A 15,111-nucleotide genomic window follows, 5' to 3' on the forward strand; every position below is an offset into this window, starting at 1 on the left:
TTTTTTTCAATCTTTATCCTTAAAAAACAAAAACCTCTCTTCAGCATTTGAGACTATTGTTCTTCCCTCTTGGATACTCTCTGGATTTTCAAGACATGGCTCTCTCTTGATTCTCCCTCCACCTGGTTGTTCCTTCACAGTCTTCATGGAACTCCATCTGTGCCACACCTACCAACTGTAGGTGTCCTTTTTTCTCTCACTTAGTGACCTCATCAGCTTCAATGGATATAATTATCTCTATGTAGATAATTGACAGAACTATTTATCCAACTGTTTCTACAATATCTCTTATATGTATCCCCTCATCTCTACCCACACAGCCACAACCTTAGCCCACACCCTCATAACATCTTTGACCAAACTATTGCAATAATTTTCCAATTGGATTCTTTGTTTCAAGTCTCTCCCTATTCTAATCTATCCTACACGCAGCTTCAGAATTAATTTTTTAACTGTTACACTCTCTTCTCAATAAACTCCAATGATATTACCTCTATATCAAATATAGATGAAATAAAACTCTTCTGTTTGTCATTTAAAGCTGTCTGCAACCTGACTCCTGCTTAGCTTTCTATTATTTTAACACGTTATCCCTCTCTACATAATCTATGGTCCAGCCATACTGGCCGACTTGCTATTTCTCACCCATGACACTCCACTTCCTAACTTTGGGTCTTCATACTAAATGTCCCCCATACCTGGAATGTTCTCACTCCTGACTTCCAACTCACAGAATCCATGGCTTCCTTTAAAACTCAGCTGAAGAGCCACTTCCGCTAAGAGGCATTTCACTGGCCCTCCCCACCCTTGCCAAGTGCTAGTCCCTTCCCCCTCTAAGGTTACCTTGTATCTACTCTGTATGCATCGCTAATGTGCCTATTTATGCTAATATTGTCTCCTTCATTAGAATGTAAGATTCTTGGGGAAAAACACTGGTTTTGCTTTTTCTTTCTATCCCCAGCCCTCAGCACAGTGCCTGGCACATCATAAATGATTAATAAATACTTGTTGATTGATATCCGGGCTTCGGTTTCCTCTTCTGCAAAATGAAGGAACTGGACTAGAGAAATTCTTAGGATCTCTCAAACTCTAATATTCTATATACCAAGCAAGGTTACTTTCCACTCTAACGTTTGATTTTCTATGTTCTATCACCTTACATTCTAAGTTCCCTTCCAGTTCTAGCACTGTATGTCCTAAGGTCCCTCTCAGGTCTTTGGTCATGTGCCGAACAAGAGATTGTTAAATTTAAAACTAACTATGTGCAAGACATAGTGCTAAGTGCTGGAGAGAAAAGAGGGAGGAAATAGCTCATGGCTCAAAGAGTTCACATTCCGCTGAGTAGGAATATGATGTGTATACAATTTTTTTTTTTTTGCTTTTTGGAGGGGGAAGGCAGGGCAATTGGGGTTAAGCGACTTGCCCAAGGTCACATGGCTAGTTTCGTGTTAAGTGTCTGAGGCCAGATTTGAATTCACATCCTCCTGACTCCAGGGCTGGCACTCCATTCACTGAGCCACCTAGCCACTATACAATAATTTAAAAGTAGGGTATGATATGGTAGGAGGGAGAGAATTAGGGAAGATTGTATGGAAGAGGTGATGAGCTGAGCTGTTGAAGGAGGAGATTAATTCCAAAATGCAGAGGTGATAAAGGAGTGCATCACGGGCTTGGCTTCCCCCAATCCAATGCACTAAGGCAAGAAACAGCATGTTGATTTCAGGTACCAGCCAGTAAGACCAGCTTGGCTGGAAACAAACACATAAGAAGGGCAAGATAAAATTAGGCTGGAAAGGTAGGTTGGAGCCTGCTTGTAAGCCTCCTCGGAAGGGCCTTAAAGGTCGAGCTGAGCTGTTTATATTTTATCCTATAGGCAGCTAGGAGACAACAAAGGTTTTCTTGGCAACTCTAGCTTTCTATGATTCTGTCTTTAAATGGCTCAACAGCATCTTTCCCCACCCCTCCCTGTAGCCCAGGCCAGGACACAATTGCCTCCGTTCTGTTTGTTTGCAGCTCTATGGAGCCTTTCAGAGAGGCAAGTCTTGCATCAAGTCTTGCATAATACTCTGCTCCTTTGGGATCTATAATTTATGAAGGAATCCAGCCTGGTGCCTTTTCCTACTATTGCTAGGAGAATTAAGTGACTTAAGAAGGCTTGCAAATAGCAGAAAATACAGTTCCATTTTTGACCACTACATCCCTCTAGGTGCAGAAGAAAGAGTAGAGAAATTGGAATCAGAAGATCAGAATTGCTAGCTGTATGACTTACTAGCTATGTAATCTGGGGCAAGTCACTCCTACCTCTTTGAGCCTCAGTTTCCTCATCTATAAAATGGTAATAATAACAATACATTATCCTGCCTCACAAGGTTGTGTAGAATGTATGGGAAGTATTTGGTAGCTAAAACATTAATTCAAAATGTAACATAATTATTTTTTCATAAAAAAACACACCTAAAAAAGCCCCAGATCATTTCCTTTCAAATACTTAGGGCCTTATTAACTATCAAGCTCAGATTCAATCCTTGATTATCATTCCCTGGCCCTCTCTCCTCTGATCATAGGCCCAGAAGGGACACTAGGGGTGATATAGTTCAAACTCCTCATCTAATTAATAATATTTACAATCTTTTTCACATCTAGGTTCTTATGTTTAGGGCCAGAAAGGACCTCAAAGTTCATCTAGTCTAAACCCTTCCTTTTGAAGATGTGAAATCAAGGCCTATAAAGGTTAAGTGACTTGTCCAAGGTAACATAGGGAGTAAATGGAAGATCCAGGATTGAAAACCCAGAATCTTTCTGCTGTGCCACCCTGCCTATAAGCTGTCATGATGACAGGTAATTTGATTAGCTATTATTCTCCTCATTTCACAGCTGTGGACACTGAGGCCCAGAAGTGAGTGACTTACCCAAAGGTCACACAGCTAGCTTCTTTGCTGCCTACCTCCTGATTTCTAGTTCACTGCCCTATCTACTATATTATTTCCAGATTTTTACTCTCCCTTTCAGATACCAGTTATGCCACTGGCATTTGGGACTAGAGATTTTCCTTCATTCAAGGTCTTTAAGCAGAGACTGGATAACTGACTGCTTGATATGTATGTTGTGGAGGAAATTACTATTCAGATAGAGAGTGGGTTAATCAGTCACTGAGGTACCTTTAGCCTTTGAGATTCTATGTGATTTCAAATGCCTTCATATTTCTAGAACCTAGTGTGTTTAATAAATGTTTGCTGAAATGCATTCTTCCCTTTGGGGCCAAGATGAACAAATCTGCTTCTCCTTCTACATGGTACTTTTTCAGACCTGTAAAGACCATGATCTAATCTCCTCTAAACTAAATATGCCCACTTTCTTCAACCCATTAATATTTGACAACAAACATTTCTTAACCTTAGGCTAATTCTAATAAATAAATATTATAAAACCAAATTACAATAAATAAAATATTATGTTATATATTGATAAATGTTATTTATACTTGATGATATAATATAATATCCCCTATCTATCTTCATATACCATGGTTTCCAGATTCATAGCATGTTGAAGTTGGAAAGTATTATCTAATATCAGAGGTATCAAACTTGCTTCCTATGGTATGGTCAGAACCAGATTAAAATGGAATTGGGGGGCAGCTAGGTGTCGAAGTGAATAGAGCACCGGCCCTGGAGTTAGGAGGACCTGAGTTCAAATCCGGTGTCAGACACTTAACACAAAAAACTAGCCATATGACATTTGGGCAAGTCACTTAGCCCCAATTGCCTTCCAAAAAGCAAAAAAAAAAAAATGTAATTGGGAAATGTTCAGCAACATAAATAAAATTACAGTTCAACATAGAAAATATTAATTTGGGACTTTCAAAGGCAATGTATGACCCACAGTGATCCATTTCTATTTAACGCCATTGACCTAAACCAAAACTTTCCATTTTACAGATCAGGAATAAGGCCCAGGGAGGGGAAGAGATTTGCATATGATTATAAAGCTAGGAAGCAGCAGAGCCAAGATCCAAGTTCAAGTCTCATACCTATGAATTTCTATCTGCAAAGTACAATAAGACTTTTATGCCAATTTCCCAATGCTCTGCCCCTCCCAGAAGCACCATGGGAAAACACACCCAATCCTTTGTGATCACCTACATAATAATCCCTTGTTTCTTTAGAAGTTTTGAGGCCTTTCCTATCCATCATCTCATCTGATCCTCACAAAAGCCCTTTAAGGTAGTCAAGGCAGGGACAATTATCTCCATTTGTCAGATGATGCTGAGTGAGGTGAAATCATTTACCCATAGTTATCTAAGCACTGGAAAGCCTGGTCTCCAGATTCCTAGGCCAATGCTATTCCCACTACACCCTCAGTCTCCACCACCCCCACCTCCACCCCTTCCACATAATGAAAAATCCAGGCTTCTGGTCCCATTCAGGAGGGTTATTCAATCCCAGCTGTGGGAATGAACTAAGCCAAAGGAAGGATCAGTCTGGAGCCTGGGAGACCCAGACCCTGGGTCAAGTTCAGTTCAAGTTTCTTTCTCTCTTTCTTTTAAATAAGAGAAATAAGAACACAACATAGTTGCCTGTTGCTAAGGAGAAGATTCATCCAAAATCAGAAGTTCTCCAGGGGCTCTTGGGTAACAAGAAACTCTTTGTGAGAGAGATCTTGAGAAATATGTGTAAATGAATCAGAATCAGGGTCAGGTTCCCCTCAGAGACACTAAAAGTGGTTTGCTTACATTTAACAGCTCACCAGGCCCTGGGCCAGCCATCCCCTTGGCCAAGACCAGGTTTGTGTTTGGCTAAGTTTCTCTCAAATCCCCCACTCAGAAACAGTCAGCAGCTGTTTATGACCTGGGAAAGCCCATTTCCACCTTCTCCTTTCCCTGACAATATCTGGTGGGAAATGGAGCCATAGGAACCCAGAATCCTAGAATGTTAGAGCAAGATTAGACCATAGAATACAGATTATTGAAGCTTCAAGGGACTTGAAAGATTATGTCATTGACTTCTTCATTTTCCTTATCAGGAAAATGAATCTGCTAATTACTGGCAAGTAATTCTGACAGTTGGGAAGAGGACGTTTCTAATCGTGAGCAATGCTTACCTTGTACTTGATGCCAGATTTGAAGTAGCCAAGGAAGGTTGAAGACTCATAGCCCTGGACCTCCCGGTGCTGAATTGCTTTCCCATTCAGGTAGTCATCCATCTGCACAGTGAAAATGGCAGCAGCACCACTCTCATCCTGAGTACACTCATTCCCTTGGAGGAAGAAGCACAGCTATTATCAGCTTTGCCTTAAACTAGCTACAACCTTTGGTCAATCACTACCCCTTCTAGAATCAATCAGCAGTCAACAAACATTTATTAAGTGCCTACTGTATGCCAGCCACTATTCAAATTGCAGGAATCAGGAAGGAACCAAAGAATGTGAAATCTTTGAAATGATCTATTCCAACCCCACCTCTCTAGGCCTCAATTTCCTTGCCTATAAAAGGATAGGGTTGAACTGAATGGGTATTATAATCTCTTCCAGCTATTCCTCCTAGGATACTCATGCCAAAGCTTCCAAGATCCCCAGAAACACTGTCCCTTGACAATTAGCTGAAGCATATGGGCAGACAGAGATCTCTCATTTTTGTGGAGCACTGTATGCCATACAAAAAATGCCTTCCCAGTGACTATAGGTCTAGAGTTGGAGCACCATGAATGCTATCTAGTCTAAACCTCTCATTTTACAGATGAGGAAATTGAGGCTCAGGGAAGATAAGTGACAGTTAGGTGATGAACTAGATAGAGCTCTGGACCCAGAATCTAGAAGATCTAAGTTCTTGAAAGTTGTATGACCCAGGCAACTCACCCTCTGTCTATCTTAGTTTCCTCAGCTATAAAATGAGGCTAAAAACAGCAGTCAGTTCCCACGGTTGTCAAGAGGATAAAAGGCATTACTATTTGTAAAGGTCTTTGTAAACCTTAAAAGTACTATATAGAAATAGTAGCTACAATTATAGTCCAAGGTCATACAGGTGTCAAAGGAGGGACTTGAACCCAGGTCCTCTGTACTCCAGGGTCAGCTCTTCACTACACTATGCAACTCCTTGATCACCTCCTTGGAGCCTCTATCTGAATCACATTAGACTGCAAGCTCTTTGTAAGTAGGGATTGATTCATTCTTAGTGTTTATATTCCCAGCAATAAGTATCTGTTGATTGATTAATTGATTGATTAATACTCACTAAGTCCCTGGAAAATGGCCAGGAAGGGATAAATATCCCACTTTTAGAGATGGGGAAATAGAAGCTCAGAGAGGAGAGTGGTCACAGATGTAATAAGGGTCAAAGCTGGAATTTTAACCCAAATCTCCTAATAGGGTCTGAGAGGTCTCTAAGACTAGAATACAATAAACCTGGGTTCAGAAGATGACCAGTTCCCTAGCATCCCACACTCAGGACCCAAAGTGGTCATATCTATGTGTCAGTTTTATATTTAATAAATGTTTATTGATTGTCATAGAAAAGTCTCCTTAAAGGGCCCTGTGCTAATTTCACTATCAGATGGGCCTGGTGGTTCCCCAGGTCACAGATTCTGAGCTTCATCACCACCTGTGCCCTTCCTTCTCTATATACTGATTACCACTCTAATTACTATAGTGAATTATTAATGATAATGAGACTTTGCCTCTGATAAAGGTGCCAGAATTTCCTGTTGATGGCACTCACACTAAAGACTGAAAGGGAGATTTATTCTGAGGCTTATTTTCACTGCTCCCCTAGAAGCATTTTAAAATTGGATATGTTTTGACATCAGAACTAAAAGGGACTTTAGAATGAATGTTAAAACATAGAAGGTTAAGTTGTTTAGAACATAGAATGTTGTTGTTAGAATGTTAGGGTTGGCAAAGATCTTAGAGATCTTTAATCTGAATCTCTAGCCCAGGTAGAAATCCCTCTCCTGTGACATCCTTGACAACCTCCGGCCATTCAGTCCCTGCACAGTAGGTACTCAGTTCAGGGATGGGGGGAGGGGTTTGGAGAAGGCCAGTTCCTTACCCAGCCAGAAATGGAGGTCATACTGCAGGCTTCCATCCCTTCGTTTGATGGTATTCAGGATTAAATATGCATCACCAGTGAAGAAGTCCCCATACAGGTTCTTGGGTACTGGTACCAAATCAAACTGCTCCACCCTCCAGATCTGCAGGCCAGGCTCCTTCCCTGCCTTCAGGAACTCTGCATGTTCTACCACCATGCTGACAGGCTGCAGAAAGCAAAAGATGAAGAGAGGTGAGGAAGAAGTATCACAAAGGGGTAAATTCAGCAAAAGTCCTCAAGTTCCAGGACCAGAGCCATTTCAGATGAAGACACAATGGTTTCCCGCAGTGGAAAACTAGGATCTCACATAGGACTCAAAGAGAAACACCTAATCTTTTGCAGTCTGCAACCAGTATCCTGGGAAGATGTAGGGTTTCTGTAGCACATTTCTACAAAAAATACCGGGATAAGAATCAGGAGATGTGGACTCTATCCCTGACTCTGCCACTAACTAGTTTTGTACAAGTAACTTCCTCTCTCTTGGGCCTCAGTTTCCTCATCAGTAAAATGAGGAGGTTGGGCTAGCATCCCTTTTAGCTCTAACATCTCTGATCTGTGCTCTAATATTCTAGTTCTAAGATCCTATCCAGCTCAAACTTTAATTTTCTGGATTTACATTATTCTCTACCCCACCCTCCAACATGGAGGGCTCCCATAATTCTGTCTCCAAATCCTTTTCAACTTCTCTTTCAGAATCCTTCCTCTATTTTCTTCCTTCTTGATCCTCCATTGACTTTCCCAATTCCCCTCTTTTGATACCAAAGCAACTCCTGTTTGCTTGAATTCTGAACTCCTCTTAGGCAGCATGGAGGCACAAAGGCAGAAATTAAGAGGCAATTAAAACCCAATGCCTTCAGCTAGGGAACCCATGATCGCTATCCCCTTTACTTTGGGGCTTCAGATTTCTTTTTCTAAATATTTAGGAGGTAGAAGAATTGTACTTCTCACTCCAACTCTATTCCTTTGTTCTGATCAGAGTTTATAATCAAATGGCATTTCCCTACTAGCTTTGTGATTTGGTACCAAGGGCATCGTGATATTTTAAAGAGCATTGGACTAGGAGTGAAGAGACCTAGGTTCTGTATACAGCTCTGCTACTAAATAGTTGAGGAACCTAGATAGTCACCTTGCATCTCTCAGTCTTTTTTCTCACTGTAAAAGGAGGGGGTTGGAACGAGGCCCCTTTCAGCCCCGTTGTCTATATTTTATCCTCCATTCTAAGTTTCCTTCTACCTCTAAATTTCTGCGGTGTAGGGTCTAACACTCTACATTCTAAGGGTTCTTCCAGCCTTCACAGTCTCTGTTTTTTAAGGTCCCTTTCAGCTCTAAAATCCAAATCCCAAGGACAGCTGCCTTTTCTCCATCATTTTCTCCAGAATCTAGGTATCCTGGATTGGCCAGTGCAAATTTTTAAAGCATAGCCTTTCACAAACCCCACAAACAACGACTTAAAGAGACCACCCAGACTGTGCCTGTTTCCGCCACAGCCTTGCCCCGCTCCCCCCACCTCCTTCACACACAACCAGGACAAATCCCGAACTTTAAGCCCTACACGGCCCTTCCCGGAACGACCCCACCCACACCCCAGCAGCAAACAGCCTGAACATGTTTGCAAATTCGGAGCACAAACACAGGCCAGCCCCCGGGGATCAATCGAAATCGATCGGTGGGTCTGCTGGGGCTGGGACCATCCCATCACTGGATACAAGAGGGAGAGAAAACTTTTCGCATGCACCCATTCAGAGAATTCTCCCCCAAGGAGAAAGAAGATTGCGGAAGGTGAGCAGTTGGTTATGCTGAAGAAGGCAGAAGAGTACTTCCAAAGGCGATGCTGTCGATTAGTAAATATCCCAGTATAACAGCCAAAGGGAGGGAAAGAGGGGTCCAGCTTGAAACCGCGACGGGAAATCATACTTACAAAGCAACAGAATAGTTTTTCCATTATAGACCTTAATTATGCCCCTTTTCCTAGCGTTGTATCTGAAAAAACTTATAATAGAGAGTTAAATGGGGTTGTTTAGGGCAGGAAGCTCACAACCCCGGTCTCCCCCCTTCTCCCTCTGTCCCTACCTCCCTCCCCCGGGCGGCGCAGATCCATCCCCCCTAGCGGACTGGGAAGAGCGGGGGACGCCGGCGCCAGGCACTCACCCCCGCGGACAGCGCCACAGTGGCTGTAAGCAGGGAGACCAGCGAGCCGGGGGTTACGGCGGCATGCCCGCAGCCTGCCCGCAGGAGAAGGCAGCCCAGAGCCGCCAGCACCAGAAAGCCGCGGGCCATGTCGGTGCCCAGGCTCCGAGGAGAGCGAGGAGAGACTCAGGAGGGAAGACAGAGAGAGGGTTGGCTGCGTCCTTCTCCCAGCAGCAGGGCCAGTATATAAGGTGGCCCGGCCCACCCAGCCACAGTGGGGACCCGCCCCAGTTCCCCACGTGAGTCCAGACCCAAAGCAGCTGCCACCTGGCTCTGAACCCAGGGCCCTCCTCAATCTAGGCTCCCCGTCCCAGCCCTGGGCCTTTTTTGGATTATGGGGCAAAGTCTCTGGGAAGTGATGAAGGGGGAGGGAGATGTGCAGATTGACCTATGAAGGGACTCCAAGGATCCTTCAGGGAAAGAGACTAGGACCCACCACCCCATCCTTAGGATCACAGAATTTAAAGATGAAAGAGACTTTAGTAATCATTGAATTCAAACCCCTTATTTTACCCAGAAGGAAACTGAGTCCCAAAGAGGGAAAGTGGCTTATCCAAGGCCCCACAGTTAGAATATGGCAGTTCATATTTGACTCCAGGTCTTCTGACTCTAAATTCAATGCTTTTTCTAACTGAATGCCACCTACATCTCTTATTTCCTTCAACCTCATGCATAAACACAACCTAGGTTGTATAGCCCTTTGCTGGGTTACAATTCACTTTACATACATTGTATTCTCACAGCATCCCAATGATTGGTAATAAGGCAGGGATTGTTCCCTTCGTTTTGCAGACACTGATAAAAGTTATATTGTCCATATTTCTATAGCACTTTAAGGTTGTTTTTTCTTTCTTCACAATACTGTGAGGTAGGGCACACAAATGTCATTACTCACATTTTGCTGTTGAGAAAACTGAGGAAGCTTAGGGGAAGTGATTTGTCCAAGGTCTTTTGGTAAATTGTAGTAGTTGATCTTTGGACTACCAAGTCCAAGGCCCTTTCCATTAGCAACCTCTAATAATAATCCTCTGCATATATATTTATAGGCTTTACAATTTAAAAGTGCTCTCCCATGTCTTTGCCCCTACCAACAACCCTCTGGAGAAGTGTTTAAATGCAAGTTATTTGCAGTCAGAAAGCCAAAGTATCAATCCAGTTCTGCTATCTACTACTATACAAACTATCTGTATAACCTCAGCCAAGTTATTTAATGTCTCTAGACCTCATTTTCTTCATCTGAAGGACAGAGCCAGGAGGGGAGGAAGATTGAGAACTGGACTATGATAACATTGCCTGGAATGGAGTGAATTCTTAGTAAATGCTTGTTGATTGATTGACATCAGAGCCATTTAATTCAATACTCTCAATATACATTGACACTGATGGTGACAATGTGGTGCCAAGAAATAAAAGTGACTTGCCCAAGGTCACACAAGTAGTAAGCAACAGAGTTAGGATATGAACCCAGTTGTTCTGACAGTGGTCTTTACAATGTAACACTACCTCTAGAGCAGGGTTTCTTAACCCAGAGTCTATGGACCCCAGGGGACCCTCAAGAACTTTAAAAATAGATTTCAGAGGATTTATGAAATTGGATGAGGAAAATGCATATTTATTTTCACTAATATCCAACTAAATTTTAGTGTTTCCTTTAATTATGGATGTAACCAATGAACTTTTATTCTGTAAAGGGATCCATCAGTTTCACCCAAATTCACAGAGGGGTTTATGACACACAGAAAAGGTTAAGAACCCTGTTACTAGAAGTGATCTTTAAGATCTTCTCCATCTCTGAACACTATGAAGTACACAAGATAAGGATTCTTATACCCATTTTACAGATGTAGAAATTTGAGCTCTAACAGACAGCATCTTTGCCCAAGATGACAGCAACAAGGCCACAAGAGAGCTAAGAGTGGAACCTAGGTCTTCTGTCTCCTAGTCCAGTCCTCTTTGTACCTCTTTTCCATCCATGTCCCAAGGATGCCTCTTAAGCTACAGTTTACCCAGGCTTACTCCTTTCCCCACTCTTCACCTCTACTCCACCCCCTCTAGGTCTGTTTCTTTTCCTGTAAATGAAAGGGCTGGATAAAATTAATCTCTGAGGCACTTTCAGCTATAACATTCTAAGATTAGTAACAGTAATAAATGGTAACAGTTCATATTTCCACTAGCTCTTTAAGGTCTACAAAGTTCCTTCCTCACAACAACCTAATCTAATTAAGTTTTAAGGCACAGAGGGCAAGTATTCTTTTCCTTGTTTTTCCAGATAATGAGACTGAGGTGCCAAAAGGGGAAATGACTTGCACAGAATCACAATCAGGGATCATCAGAGGAGAGGTTCAAACCCATGTCTTCTCACTCCAAGAACAGTACAATCATGATAACTTTGTCTATGTCCTATCTTCTAAACTAGATTGTAACCCTCCTGAGGTCAAGGATTACATTCTAACTCGTTTGATAGAGAAAGTAATCCAGTATATTGTTTCCCTGGTTCTCCGTATTTTCACTCTGCATCAGTTTATACACATGCTCTCAAGTTTCTCTGAATTCCACACATTTCTCATTCTTGCTCACATTTGTCATTCTTGCTACACAGTCATATCTAAGGTCTATTCTTGTACCAATATTTTTTTTCAGCCAATGGACACCCACTTGGTTTCTAGTTCTTTAGCAATTCGATGAGTGCTGCTTTGAATATCCCACTTCCCTCAGCATCTTTCCAAATCTCTTCTTTCCTCAAGTCACCTTATCAAGTCACCCTCTCAGCAAAAGTCCTTCCCAAATACTGTACTACCAAAAAAAAAAAAAAGTTGAGGCCATTCATCCTGAGTTCCTTCTCCTCAACTCTATACTTGAAGTCATTTTGACATTCCCACCCCCAGACTTACCCTAGGACACAGCTCCACTTTTTTCTCCTTTGCTCCAGCCTAAGATGAAGATGTGGCCCTTCTCCTTCCAAACTTCATCCCCTCAGCTTGTGCCATTGATCCTATCATGCTACCATCCTCCCATCACCCCAGTCTTAGCCATGAGCCTGTCTCTTCAACTATCCCTCATTTTCTCTAATTTTCTTTTTTAAAATCCTAATTCTATTAATTTCTCTTGTTTATTCATTGCCATCATTTCTAAATCCATCCCTTCCCCTCCTCTCTTTCTTCCCAGAACATCATCCTTTATTTAAAAAAAAAAATTTTAAAGGAAAAATAATGCCAGTTCTGTAAAAATCAACCAATGCAACAACTGTCAATATATGTAAGATACCACACCTATAGTATCCCACCTCTGCAAAAAAGGGGAGGGTCTTGCACTAATCTTCAGTCTCTCTTTTTCTACTATTTCTTTCCCTGCTGCTTTAAATATGACCAACTCACTTCTATTCTTAAAAAACCTTTATATGATCCTATCATTGCTTCAAGCTCCTTCCTATATCAATTTTCCCTTTCAGTTAAACAAATAGATAAAGCAATTTACACTCCATGCATCTATTTTCTCACTTCACACTCATTTCTCAACTCTTTTGATCTGGCTTTCAATATGATCATTCACCTAAAACTGCTCTCTCCAATGATCCCTTAATTGTCAAATCAGATGGTGTTTCCTCAGTCCTTGTCACTTTCTTGACCTCTCTACAGCATTTAACACTGTTGGCCACCCCTTTCTCCTGGACATCTTCTCCCCTCTGGGTTTTTATCACACTTCTCTCTTGTTTCTCCTTCTTCATGTCTATCATCTCTTTCTTATTAAGTATCCTTTACAGATCATCATCCTTATCCCATCCCTATGTGTGGGTATGCAGTACTCAGGGTTCTATCCTGGGCTCTCTTTTCTTCTATCTCCAAATTTTCTCTAGGTGATCTCATCAACTAACATAGCTTTAACTATCAATTCCACACAAATGACATACAGACTTGTCTACACAGGCCCAATATGTCTCTTAAATCACTCCTACATCATCAAATGCTTATTGGACATCTCTAAATGAAATGTGCCACAGGCATCTCAAGCTCAACATGTCCAAAACAGAACTAATTGTCTCTCTGTCCTGCCTCCAAAAAACAAACTATCTCTTCCTAACTTCACTTCTTTATGGAGGGGACCACCATTCTTCTAGTCATCCATATTCACAACCTCAGAACCATCTTTGACCCTTTCCTCATCCTTAACATTCAAACAGCTGTCACCCTTGTGAATTCTGCCCCAGCAATATCTCTCACATTCATCCCCTCCTCTTTGTTCATGTGGCCATCATCCTAGTTCAGACTTTTATCTCTTGCCTAGACTACTGTAATAGCCACCTAATTAATCTTCCTGACTCTTTTCTCCAGTCCATATTCCTCATGGTTGCCAAAGTGATAAACTTTTTAAAAAATATTTTATTTTTTACCAATAACATGTAAAAACAATTTTTAACATTTAAAAAAATTTTTTGAGTTCCAAATACTCTCCCTCCCTTCATCCCTTCCCCCTTCCTTGAGAAAGCAAGCAGTTTTATGTAGATTATATATGTGCAGTCATGCAAAACATATTTCCATATCAGGCACACTGCAAAAGAAAACACAAAGCAAACCAAAACCACCACACACACACACACACACACACGGTAAAAAGTATGCTTCAATCTGTATTCATACTCTATCAGTTCTTTCTGGAGGTGGATAGCATGTTTCATCATGAGTGCTTTGGAGTTGTCTTGGATCATAGTATTGCTGAGAAGAGCTAAGTCATTCACAGCTGATCATCATGCGATACTGCTGTACAATGTTCTCCCGGCTCTGCTCATTCAAAGTGATATTCCTAAGCACAGGGTCACTCTCCTACTCTAGAAATTCCAGTGGCTCCTAATTGTCTCTAGGACAAAATATAAACTCCTCTGGCTTTTATAGCCTTTCATAATCTGGCTCTTGCCTACCTTTCCAGGCATCTGGAACATTGCTCTCCTTCACACACCTTACATTCCAAACAGAACCGCTGGCTTACTGTAGTCTGCATAGGACATGCCATTGTTGGACATGACTTTAAAAGACCTAGAATCCATTTTTTCCTCACCTTGGCCTCACAGAATCCCTAGCTTCCTTCAAAGCTCAGCTCAAGTGGCACTTTGTATAGTAAAATTATCCTTATTCCCTACCCCAATTCCAGCTAGTGTCCTCCGTCATAAATCACTTTGTATATACTTTGAATTACCTACATGCATGTTGTTTCCTTCTAAAAAATGTTTCATATTTATTTTTTTATTTAATTTCTAACACTATATCTGGCACATAGTAGGAACTTAATAAATGCTTATTAAATTTAATGATCTCTCCTAGCTCTAGATTTAAGCACCTATGAATTCTGGTATGTATTAAACCTTTATTTCTGTCTTTAATTTCCCTGGGACACAAGCCCACTTTTAGGGTAAAAGGCTAATGAGCCACAGTTTACCCCCTCTTTGTTGCATAATTCCCAACTGATATCTAGAATGGTTGGATTCAAGTGCACTTTAGACTGTGCTGTGTTGCCTTCTCTAAACACTGCTCAGTAAATATTTGTTGATGAATCCAAGCATTGGTTGGTTTTACAGAAATGGCCCTTTTTCTCTCTTTCTTTTAAAATCTTTTTTTTAACATGACATAGCTTGTTAGAAGGGAAAATAAGAGGCAAAATTCAGAAATGATGATGATATAAAAACAAAAAAGAATAGAAATGAAAATTTAAAAAGAAAAGAAAATTAGGGAAAGAGAAGAGATGGGAAGGACCAAGGGCACAAACTCTCTAACTTGTGTTACAGAGTTTGGAAGAAGGGCCAACTCTATCAGAATGGGGCAAAGGAGAGAAAAGTGTGTGTGTGTGTGTGTGTG

General features: G+C 41.4%; 1 protein-coding gene across 5 annotated transcripts in view; it reads right to left on the minus strand.

Annotated features, from left to right (window-relative positions):
- Window positions 1–15,111, minus strand: part of GSN (gelsolin) — a 74,620-nt gene that overhangs the window by 24,474 nt on the left and 35,035 nt on the right. For 3 of the 5 annotated variants that reach the window (XM_069073791.1, XM_069073792.1, XM_069073789.1), the window contains exons 2-3: window positions 7,043–7,247; window positions 5,101–5,255 (exon numbers count right to left, since the gene is read on the minus strand). In XM_069073791.1, the coding sequence (XP_068929892.1) occupies window positions 5,101–5,255; window positions 7,043–7,238 (351 nt within the window). In that variant the 5' untranslated portion in view covers window positions 7,239–7,247. Of the gene's footprint in view, window positions 1–5,100; window positions 5,256–7,042; window positions 7,248–8,999; window positions 9,077–9,229; window positions 9,427–15,111 lie in introns of those variants that run through there. The other 2 variants (XM_069073788.1, XM_069073790.1) reach the window with 2 other exon arrangements.

Source organism: Petaurus breviceps, unplaced genomic scaffold (genome assembly GCF_028583685.1).
Source record: "Petaurus breviceps papuanus isolate PSGF00001 unplaced genomic scaffold, PetGlider_PUasm1.0 90879, whole genome shotgun sequence".
Classification (NCBI taxonomy): Eukaryota; Metazoa; Chordata; class Mammalia; order Diprotodontia; family Petauridae; genus Petaurus; species Petaurus breviceps.